At 37.3% G+C, this 12,184-nt stretch overlaps 2 protein-coding genes across 7 annotated transcripts in view; one reads left to right on the forward strand and one right to left on the reverse strand.

Moving 5' to 3' along the window:
* The window catches only part of LOC116850239 (coiled-coil domain-containing protein 47), a 30,840-nt gene that overhangs the window by 6,762 nt on the left and 11,894 nt on the right, over positions 1 to 12,184 (reverse strand). The window contains exon 1 of one of the 5 annotated variants that reach the window (XM_032828280.1): positions 957 to 1,094. The exons of 1 other annotated variant lie outside the window; for it this stretch is intronic. The gene's annotated coding sequence lies outside the window, so the exon portion shown is untranslated. Of the gene's footprint in view, positions 1 to 494; positions 696 to 768; positions 888 to 956; positions 1,095 to 12,184 lie in introns of those variants that run through there. 3 more of the 5 variants (XM_032828281.1, XM_032828277.1, XM_032828279.1) reach the window with 3 other exon arrangements.
* LOC116850237 (kinesin-like protein KIF3B) lies at positions 5,287 to 11,179 on the forward strand. Of its 2 annotated transcripts, none has more exons than XM_032828274.1 (2): positions 5,287 to 5,687; positions 8,168 to 11,179. In XM_032828274.1, exon 2 carries the CDS (start codon positions 8,201 to 8,203, stop codon positions 10,388 to 10,390), a length of 2,190 nt encoding a protein of 729 aa, XP_032684165.1. In that variant the 5' UTR covers positions 5,287 to 5,687; positions 8,168 to 8,200; the 3' UTR covers positions 10,391 to 11,179. The 2 variants fall into 2 exon arrangements, with proteins under 2 accessions (XP_032684165.1, XP_032684164.1); XM_032828273.1 differs by having other exon boundaries at positions 5,288 to 5,742.

Here is a 12,184-nt window from a genome sequence, read left to right on the forward strand (position 1 = left end):
ATATATATATATATATATATATATATATATATATATATATATATATATATATATGACTATATAGCTATATACATACATATAATATATATAATTTATTTACAATTTATAAAGATACACATACACGTATAGCTATATATACATAGCTATATACATATAACTACACATATCATTATATATAAGAAACTATAACGTTTTATAATTTTATAATTTGCTTTAGAACTGCGAGTGATGTATCTTTCACTGACAATTTCATTTCGAATTTTCTTCAAATTTTATCGGAGCAATACATAACGCATAAAACAAAAATGATATTTATAAACGTAAGATTTACGTTTGGCCAGCAATTGCGCACGCAGTAATAAATATGTTCTTGTTCCGTGATATTGTAAAGTATTACTATATTTTATGATAATTCTATATTTTATGAAATATCCTGAATTAGAGCGTAATGCTGAGCTCCGTGTAATTAACCTATCATGTATAGTTGAGCTTACGCTGTTTCGGGATACACGTCTTACCAGTAGATAAAAAAAAATTTATATACACAGATAATTCTTTCTCGTCATTGATCTCAAACAGAGGAAATGAATTGCAACGAATACCGCGACTATAATTGTACCAATGGAACGTAAATGACTTGCATCGGCTGCATGCCACGAATCACGGTCAGTCACTGCGTGTGCCGACGTCATTTCCTTGAAAAGAGAATTTCAAAATTTCGAATTTCTTATTGTTTCTTTTTTTCGCACATATATAAAGTTTACATACTGCATTAGTTGCTCGTATTTTTACTAGTATTTCTGTCGACGGAATGCGTGAAATAATAAAATTCACGAAGACCACATTTTATCGATATGTGAAAGAGTGATATAGTGACAGAAATAAATGCAAATGCCATTCACAAATCTATAGTAGTCAAGACACTTTTGAACTTATATGTCGAATAGGTAAAATACCTTTATTCACGCTAATTCAAACTTAATTGTTATATTTTCGTAATATTTTGTTACTATGTATAGACCAGAGAGAGAGAGAGAGAGAGAGAGGGAGAGAGAAAGAAACAAATATGAGGAAAACCTGAGAGTGACTACGCTGGTGTTATCATATCACCTTGCACGACTGATTGATACGCCACCTGGGCATATTTTTGAAACAGAACTATTTAGTTACAACCATTTTCTGACCCTGCTGATAAAGTCTTGATTTGGTGCGTGTCCATGCTACACTTACAATTTTAAAAGAGAAATATCCCAGACAGCACAGTGTCCAAAACTGGAACATAAGATGTCTTTAAGACATCTTTAAGACAATTTAAAGACGCCTTATGTCCAGACGTCTTAAAGTCGACTTAAAGATACCTTAAAGACGTCTTATGTCCCAGTTTTGGACATGTGTGCTGTCTGGGATTCCACCAAAATTTATATATATGTAATTATTATTAAAATATTACTATATTAGTAAAATAAATTTTTTTACATCAGAATACAATATGTAATAATTGTCTCTACTAAAAAAAAGCAAGTTAATACTATTAAAACGTTACTTACGTTACTTTAAGGCCTGATTGCACTAACACTATTTTAGGTTTAAGCGAAACTTAAACATATATATATCTTTATCTTTCTTTCTAAATGAATAAAGACAGACGTATATTTAAGTCTCGCTTAAAACTAAAATAATGTTGGTGCAACCGGGCCTAAGATGTTATAAAGTAATTATACAAGGTATCTCAAAATAATCGAAGCTGTTATGAGAACATAGAACCGATCGAAGTGAACATAAAAGTCTTATACCGTTTTGCGATATTCGTAATAATAACCAAGAAATTAATTGCGAAAGATTAAGGAAAAGCTGTGCTAAATGTATGTTTAAACGACCTGTTCTTTCATACAAATATCATTTCATTTAGAATTAAATGATCTGCAAGAATTTTCAGCATATCATTTTTAACGTCACAATCCAAAATGGCCACGACAAGTATCCAGTAGTCTAGTATCTAGTTAACGTCAAAGTTGCTTTGTGGTTAAATTAATAATATTCTAGACTGAAGTAGATCCAAATTGCTCTGGGAGCGATTCATATCCGCTTTAGTCGAAAAAATATGTAATATTTTATTTAAATCTAAATTTCACTAAATAATTTAATACGCTATAATATTTCATTTCAATATCTATCATATACAAAGTGTCCCAGAACAATCTACGAAGCTATCGTGAGAACGTAGAGTGGGCCGAGGCGAACATAAAAGTCCTATACCGTTTATAATAATAACCGAGAAATTAATTGTGAAAGATTAAGGAAAAGCGTGCGCTGAATGGAAGAAGTGCTCAACTCATAGTAATATAGCGTGGCCCAGTAATATAGTGCGCAGATGTCGGTGCGTGGCGATTGTAAGAACAACACACCACTGCCTATGCTTATAACGTTGCACTCTTATATCTCGTCTCGGCGCGATGCGGCAGGACATAGAAGCGCAATGATATAAGCATAGGCAGTGGTGTGTTGTTCTTTTATTCGCCACGCGCCGACATCCGCGTATATTACTGGGTCGCGCTGTTACTCGAACGCTCCGTCCTCTACCATTCAGCGCGCGCTTTACCTTAATCTTTCGCAATTAATTTCTCGGTTATTATTACGAATATCGCGAAACGGTATAGAACTTTTATGTTCGTCTCAACCCGCTCACGACAGCTTCGTAAATTGTTCTGGGACACCCTGTACATGATAGATATTAAAATAAAATATTATAGTATTTTTTTCGACTGAATCGCTGCCGGAGCAATTTAAATCCACTTTGGTATAGAACACTATTAATTTAACCACAAAGTAACTTTGAAGTTAACTAAATACTCGCCGTGGTCATGTTGAATTGTGACGTTAAAATTAGAAATGATATGCTGAAAATTCTTGTAGGTTATTTCTAAATAAAACGATATTTGTATGAAAGAACATTTCAGATCGTTTGAGCATACATGTAAAATATTCTGAAGCCCTATTCCGTAACCACTTATCGACAATTGTCGGATCGGTAGACATCGTTGCACAGCTTTTTTATTACCATAGAAAAGCTGCGCAACGACGTCTACCGATCCGACAATTGTCGATAAGTGGTTATGGAAGAGAGCCCCTGAACACTATTTTTTTCTTAATAGTCAATAAATAACTATAAAATAAACATGACAAAATCCAGGGTTCGGTAAGTTAACTTTTTTTAAACTAAGTTAAAGTTAATGGCTTTGAAAATTTAACTTAGTTAAGATAAAGTTAACCCACAATAAAATTAATTGAATTAAAAGTTAAGTTAATAAAAAAAAGTAATTAAAAAGTTAAAAGTTAAATTTGTTTCATTTCATGATTTCAGAGTTTCAATTTTATAAATAACGGAAAAAACAAATATACACCTTATTTGGAAACATGTTTTATTTACAGATACTTATTACATTTAAGTAATAAAGTTTTATCGGACATTTTTCCTCGAAGATTGTCGAAAATGAGCCCTCCTGCACTGAACAGCCTTTCGACGTCTCGCAACACTTTTATGACATGGTTAATCCTAGGTAGCAAGATGACGTCTAAAGACGTCGTTAAGATGTCATTAAGACATCATGGACGTCTTAATGACATCTTTAGACGTCACCTTGCTACCTGAGATTTCAAGATAATTGAATTAAAAGTTAATAATTACCGATAAAACTAAGTTAAGTTAAAAGTTAAGAGCGTAAAAACGTAACTAAGTAAAGTTAAAGCTATTTAACTTTTTAACTTCACTTTTAACTTTTTAACTAGTTATTACACAACTCTGACAAAATCATATAGAAAGATAAGTTAAAGAAAAAAGTTGCATGTCACGTAAATAGCACAGATCTATACAAGATATCTTAAAGATGCTCTGAGAACGTCCCTACATCCTGAGAACGTTACCAGGACATCCCCTAGAGATTTTGTGCTGTCTGAGGTTAATTTTCCCACTATTTATGTCAAGGGAAAAGAATAGTTTGCGGAGTATTTTACAAGTTTAAGCGAGTAAAAGCGTTCTTTCATATAAATATATGATTTTATTTTTATTTGAAAATGACACACAAGAATTTTGGATATTTAAACATAGTTCATCAGTTGAATGCATCAGTTTTTACATACATCGCTACTTTGAGTTTTGTTTAAATAATCACTTAAATAATTATGCAAATTAAAAAACGAATATAAAATATCACATATGAATGTCATGTTATATACTATGTGCATGCTGAGAAAAATGGCATGTCACATTTGGGTAGTGTTACTTGTCAGATAGCACAGAAAATTAAAAAAGAATTCAAAAAGATCTAGTAGCACAGTTTATTGGCCTACTATTAGTATACATTGGATCAATATATAGCCAATATTGGTTATAAATAAAATGTGAATAAATTGCCAATATTGCACAACATGATTGTACTAATATTGGCATATATTGGGTGTACATTGAGCCATATAACTCAATATTGGTAACAAATGAATTGCTAATATTCAGGATTGTATATTAGCTATAAAATACAAAGTATTTACTTTACAATATTGGGCCAGTATTGGATATATTAGGGCTCAATTTGTAGCCAATATTGACCCAATGAATTGTTCTAGGGATGATTCATATACTGTAGAGTATCGAGTAAAATTTCTTTAAAAGAAATATAGATTGCATTCCAAAACGTCCTTTTGAAGAAAGTTTACTCAACATTCTATAGTATATGTAATACGTGAACAATAGGTGTTGAGTAAAATTTTCTTCAAAAAGGACGTTTTGGAATGTAAACGTCCTTTTTGAGGAAAATTTTACTCAAGACCTATAGTTACATATATTATAGAATATATATCACGTTATATATATTATAGAATATCGAGTAAAATTTCTTCAAAAAAGATGTTTATATTATACTAGAATTATATTCCAAAACAATTCTAGTATAATATAGACATCTGTAAACTAACCTCAACCTTATAGACATAGCACGGACCAGAACCACAAAATTGTGGACATTATCTCTTATTTACTAAGAAAAATAATAAACACTGGCTCTATGTAATTTATATCTATAAAATGGATATAAGTGTTTCAAAATAATATTTGAATAAGAGCCGCTGCCATGGAACAGTTCTCAAGCCTCTTTTTTGCTGCGCGACGTTTCTCGAAAAAGACGCCAGTCGGTAAAACAGAGCTCTTCCTCGCGGCCGATCGGACGTAATCGCGCGTGTTCGCGACACGCCAGTCTTATTCCAAGTATTCAATGACGAAGCGAGATATCGATTCGGCGTCCCCGGCGCCGCCGCTGCGCCGTCATACGACGGAAGATTCGCTTGCGCATGTTTGACGCGTTCACGCGTCTTCTCCCCTGTCAAAACAGTTATGCGATCACTTTCGCGTAGTGCGAGTGCCGTCGTGAACGATTCGCGCGCCGGCTAACGTTCCCGCGGACGCTCCCAGACGATTGTAGCACGGCTGGTTTCCCAGGGCGCTGCGCGAGAATCGATATGCCAGGAGGGCGACGGCAACCCGTTGACAACAAATACACGGGCTAAACAATGGATCAATACCGATACCTCACGGCGAAGGGCAACCCGTAGGAAACGGTAATGAATCGCCGTTCGTTGTGCGCGCAAGATCTCTCGGTCTCTCATACACGGCTCTCGTGACCAGCGAACACACCGAGGTAAAGTTCCTGAGAGAACATCGCAACGTCGGCTCACCTCTCTCGTGTGACGCACGTACGTACGATTGACCTTTGATCCTTAGCTTTATGAAACGAACACCGTAGGATCTTTCTTTCTTTTTTTTCCTCTCTCTTTCTCTTCACATCTGCAGGTGTGACTCAAACAAAGATGTCGATTATTTCGCACACGCGAATTTCCGCATTTCTAACACAAAATTATCTAGCGCAATCCCGCGCAATTTTCTCTCTTCATTTTGGAACGTGCGAACGATAAATTGAGAGAAATAAGAAGATATTCTGAAAGGCCTTGACATTACGCGCGTGTTCTAATTTTTTTGTCATAGTGACATTACGTAGACATTACGTGGGAGACACGTTTGAAATTATCGACCGGCTAGAAAAAAGTGCTTATTCGTATACATATTTTACCGACAAGATATTCCGTAGAGTCTCGACGAGTATCGTCGACTCTTCGAGTAAAAAAAATATCTTACTCTTCACGTATTATTCACTTATTTAATTTACTTTTATACGGGAGAGAGACATCAATGAGCCTCTCTTTTAGCTACGATGACTAAACTTTCGATCGGTGCAGAAAAGACACGTTGTCATCAAAGAATCATCGAATTACTAAAATTTCAACCGAGAGTTATTTAAAATTGGCTGAATCAGTTTTGCGTTAGAATGTTTAAGCTTTTATCAAGCAAATGTTGTAAATTAAGGATTGCAGATCGAAGATTGAAACTTGACCAACTTGGAATAAAGCCAACTAAGATCGAAATTAGTTGCTTCGTCAAATTTTAATCTCTAATCCGTAATCTATCTTCAATTTATATTGCAATTCTAGACAAAACTGTAAAACTTGTTCTCGTAAGACTCGTAAGAACTTATGAATAAATCTGCAATTCTATGCAGACCGTATGTCATATGATAACTCGTATCTACGATTTTTGTTTTTTTTTAAGCTACGATTTTACGCTTTACTCGTATATTTCCCAGACAGCACAGACATCCAAAAGACGTCCTAAAAACATCATAAAAACGTCCTTACGTCCTAAGTACGTCCAAAGTACATCCTTTGTATGTACATGTGCTGTTTAAGTTGTTTAGAATTGCAGCATTAGGCTGACTTTTCCCAAAGTCTGGTTAATCTAATTGACGATTAATTGAAGAATTACCAACAATTTTTAATTATGTAGTTTGTTGTTTGACAATAATTAAAATATCAATCATTCTGTATGTATTAACAGAATAGAGTAGTTAATACTTAATTCACAGCAATTTTAAATACCAGTTATAAAGAAAGAACATAATTTTCTAATAGTTTCAACAACAAACTATCTCTTGTTTTCCATGTTGTCAATTGTCAATTGAGTTAATAATCCACTAGTTTAATCAGAATTTGGAGAAAATCACTCTCAAAGTGGCTTTCACCAAATTCTGATTAACCTCTTCAGCGATGCATTTGTTAAACTCAGAAGAAACTCTTTTAATTTTAAAATAACATAAATATGACACTTATCAATTATATGACAAGATTTTTCTTTTTCTTATTATGGAATTTTGTAGTATATATTTATTCACAGTAAAATGTTCGTTATATCTTTGTTGCCCACACAATGTTTGAATTAAATACGAAAAATTCGACATATCTAAATGTACATATATATGTACATATATATGTCAGTCATCCTGAAAATATTAAATTAATCAATTATTAACCGACAGAATTTGCCAAGAGAAATTTCTAACTATATAATCTTACATCCAACAATAAAATTAATACTATATATGTCAGCAAAATAGAATAAGTAATATTTATATGTGTGTGAGTGACTTACACGACACACACATATATGTAGCAATTTTTAATACAATTTATTATTTATTAAAGAGAGAATTTTCTTAAATATTTTATATAATAATCACGTGTGTATTTTTTATTCTCATGTTAACAATTGCATTGACTGAGTTAGGAGAGTGACTTTCTTCAAACTCTGTTTAATCTAATAGACAATTGACAGAATTGCCAACAATTTTCAATTATGTAATTTGTCGTTTAACAATAACAAAAGAAACTAATATATACAATTCTATACATTTTATCAGAATAAAGTAATTAATACTTGATTAATATTAGTTTTAAATATGGATTACAAAGAGAATTATGAGAATTTCTTACTTGTTTTAATAACAAACTATTGTCTTTTACTATTTGTTTGTTGTTATTTATTCTTTTTTATTATTTATTTTCTTTTTAATTTTCCTTTTATTATTTATTTGTTGCATTATTATTGACAACTCTGCTTGCTCTGAATTTTAATTGTTCTTTAACTTAATCAGAGTCTGGAGAAAACCATACCGATTAACTAATAGAATTATTAATTAGGATTTAGTGAAAGTCACCTTTAGACATACATACGAGCTTAATTAATGTGTTCACATAATTAATAAAAAAAATTGTTTCCGCTATCCTACAGACGAGAGGAGTCGCATACGCTTGAGACGCCGGCATGGAGAAGCAGCTGGACAATCAGCAGAAAACCTGGAAAAAGAAAGGCATGAGGTCGAGCGCGAGCGCTACCGAGGTGGCGACGCAGTGCGTACAAGTGGTCGTACGATGCAGGCCGATGGACGAGCGGGAGACCGGCCGCGGTTACACCCGGGTGGTCGATGTGATCCCGTCCAGGGGTGTGGTCGAGGTGCGGCATCCGCGAGACGACCCGTCCAGCGAGACTGTCAAGGTGTTCACCTTCGACGCGGTCTACGACTGGCACTCCAGTCAACAGGAATTGTATGAGGAGACAGTTCGGCCGCTGGTGTCCTCGACACTCGACGGCTTCAACGGCACTATCTTCGCGTACGGGCAGACCGGCACCGGCAAAACCTATACGATGGAGGGTTCGAAGACGGACCATGAGAAGCGTGGCATCATACCGCGCTCCTTCGAACACATATTCAACCACATCGGCAGAACGGAAAACATGCAATACTTAGTGAGAGCTAGCTACCTAGAGATCTACCAAGAGGAGATACGTGATCTGTTGCACCCGGATCAGAGTCTACGCTTCGAGCTGAAGGAAAAGCCAGACACCGGAGTGTTCGTGAAGGACTTGTCGAGTGCCGTGTGCAAAAGCGCGGCGGAGATACAGCAATTGATGAACGTCGGCAATCAGAACCGGACGATCGGCGCGACGAACATGAACGAGCATAGTTCGCGTTCGCACGCGATCTTCATGATCACGATTGAAATGGGCGGTATCGGCGACTCTGGCGGCATCCGAGTGGGTCGATTGAACCTGGTGGATCTCGCGGGTAGCGAAAGACAGAGCAAAACCGGCGCCTCGGGTGAAAGGTTGAAGGAGGCGAGCAAAATCAACCTCAGTCTGTCGGCCTTGGGCAACGTCATCTCAGCATTGGTGGACGGTAAGACCACGCATGTGCCGTATCGGGACTCCAAACTGACGAGACTGCTGCAAGACTCTCTGGGCGGTAACTCCAAGACTATCATGGTGGCGAATATCGGGCCAGCCAGCTACAATTATGACGAGACCTTGACGACTCTGCGCTACGCAAACCGCGCCAAGAACATCAAGAACAAGCCGAGGATAAATGAGGACCCGAAGGACGCTCTGCTGCGGCAATATCAGGAGGAGATCGGCCGACTGAAGGAGAAACTTGCGCAAAGAGGCGTGGTGCAGAAGAAGAAGAAGAAGTCAAAGCGGAAAAAAGAGGACGAGGCAATCGACTCGGATTCTGAGGCGGACGACAGTCGGGGCGAGGACAATAACAAAGTAAGCGAGACCGACAAGAAGCTCATAGCGGAGCAGCTGAGAGCCGAGAAACAGGAAAACGAAACTCTCGTTCAGCGGATAAAAGACCTGGAGAGCAAGATGCTCTGCGGCGGCAAGAATATAATCGATCACACGAACGAGCAACAACGAGCGCTCGAGCAGAAAGCAGCCGAGATCGCAGAACGCAAGAGGCGCGAGGTCGAGATGCAGCAGAAACTAGAGGATGAGGAACTGACGATGGTGGGCGTGAGGGAGACCTACACGACGTTGCAGCAAGAGGTGGACGTCAAATCCAGGAAACTGCGCAAGTGTTTCACCAAGTTGCAAGCGTTGAAACAAGAACTGGAGGACGTCACGAGCGACTACAACCGGGACAGACGCGATCTGGAACAGGAGCAGCACGAGCTGATGAAGGAGCTCAAGCTCAAATACCTCATCATCGAGAACTTTATTCCGGAGGAAGAGAAGACCAAAATCCTGTCCAGGATCCATCTGGATGAGGAAGAGGACTGTTGGGTAGTGAAGGATCCAGAGCCGTCCAACATCGACACCATCAAACGCCCGACGTCCGTGCCAGGCGCACGCAGACCGGTCTCGGAGTATGCGCGGATCGCGCTCGCGATGGGACGAGGATGCCGTTACGCTGGTGAGAACATTCTCAATCTGGACCTTGACATGCCGGCGCGCACGACTCTAGACTACCAAGGACCGGCGATCGCGCCCACGATTCAGGCCGTGCTGGAGGAAGCGTTACGCGACGAGGGAGACATCGACGTGGACGCATCCAGCACGAGGCTGCGAGCCAAGCCGCGGCTACAATCGGCGCGAGTCAGGCCGAAGAGCGTCACCAAGGTACAGCAGATCCCGGCGCCGGTTTACCCCAAGACGAGAGGCCTCGTACCGAAGTAAACGATCAAGAGTCAAACCCCGACCACGCTTCTCTTTTCTTCATTCATGAGAGGGGATATGTACATATTGAATGAACGACGTGTCTTTAGTGCTTTATTTAATTGTTCGCAGATTCAAGGGGCGTGTTAATGCCTCTTACGTTGATGAAACCTCGCGTTGACAACCGCCGGGACAAAGAAGAGGGCGGGCGCGTCTTTGTAATTCTCTAGTCATTGTGCAATGCGTAAACACACGAATATGAAAAACATGAAATAATATGAAAAGCATGTAACTGTTGTGATAATACAACATGAAATAGATTCCTCGGATTTTTTAAATCTTCTTCCCTCCCAGATAGACAAATGTGTATGTAAATTTATCAGCAACTTTATCAATCGATTCGTAAAGATTGCGTCCCTTATGAATGATTTATGTGGCACTCATATTTATTACATAGAATGACGAAATAGAAATAATTGATCAAAATTTGCTCGGAATAATGTCATGTAAAATGTAACATGAAAATCTGAGAATAACTTTGAATAAATTTCTTCCCGCATCGATATAACATAGAACTCACATCACTGTATGATGTATATGCAATGATTAAGGCTCCCGGGTACTTGCATCGTCCATTTCTTTTTAATAACGTCAGAAGCGAGGAGACGCATGCTAAAATTTTTGCGAAATATATTGAAATAAAAAGATATATCCGTAAAACGATACTTACAATTGATCAAGCAAATCTCTAAGATAGTCTGAACATTTCCCTTTTGCTCTAACAATCAATAATTTTCCGTAAACATAATAGAAAAGATGTCTAAAAGATGTATGACAACGGTACATTATTGATTGTTACAGAAAAAGGGACTATTTTACAGATTTGCTCGATCGATTGCAAGTATCGCTTTACGGATATATCTTTTTATTTCAATGTATTTCGCAAGAATTTTTAGCATGCGTTTCCTTGCTTCTGATGCCATCAGAGATGGATGAGTAGTATCCAAAAGTCTCAATGCAATGCAATGCAATATGTTTGCCTTTAAGGCTCATGGATACCTACGTGGGCTGTCCTTATTTGATGTCAGAAACGAGAAATCATATGCTCACGATTCTTGCATTATATGTTGTAATAAAAAGATATATCCATATAATGACACTTGTAATCGATTCGGCAAATTTGTAAAATGCTCCGAACTCTTTTTTGCCGTCGTAATCATTAAATAGCTGTAAAAATTAACCAAAATAAAAAAAGTTTGGTTAAAACCTGAGTTGCATGTTGCACTCATTTTATAGCTATTTATCGATTTTAACAGCAAAAGAAGAGCGTTCGGAGTATTTTACAAATCTGCTAAATCGATCACAAGTGTCGTTTTAGAAATATATTTATTTCACATATAACGTAAGAATCACACATAGGATTTCTCGCTTCTGATGTCATCAAATAAGGACACCCTTCGCGAATACCCAGGGAATACTTGGGGCTCCTGCAGTTTTATTCTGTAACTTTCTGACAACAATGTCACTAGCATAGCATATCGTTGCGCAGCTTTTCTATCGTGTATTATATTTGCGCAACGACAACGTAACGATAATGACACTGTCGTTAAAAGTTATATAATTGCTATCCATTGGATAGTCACCGCGGCAATATTGGATTGATGACATCAAAAGCGAAAAAAACCATGCCCAAAATTCTTACACAAATCTAGGTTAAATAAAACGATACATCATTCAAATGACAATCTATTCTGCACACTTGTGAAATATTCTAGACACTCTTGCCAAAATAATTCTTACATAACCGCAAAATGC

This window comes from Odontomachus brunneus, unplaced genomic scaffold (genome assembly GCF_010583005.1).
Source record: "Odontomachus brunneus isolate Ranch 3 - 2012 unplaced genomic scaffold, Obru_v1 Obru_scaffold_138, whole genome shotgun sequence".
Classification (NCBI taxonomy): Eukaryota; Metazoa; Arthropoda; class Insecta; order Hymenoptera; family Formicidae; genus Odontomachus; species Odontomachus brunneus.

What these genes read in the sequence shown, in the direction of transcription:
- LOC116850237 (XM_032828274.1), top strand. Translation starts at nt 8,201, where the DNA reads ATGGAGAAGCAGCTGGACAATCAGCAGAAAACCTGGAAAAAGAAAGGC.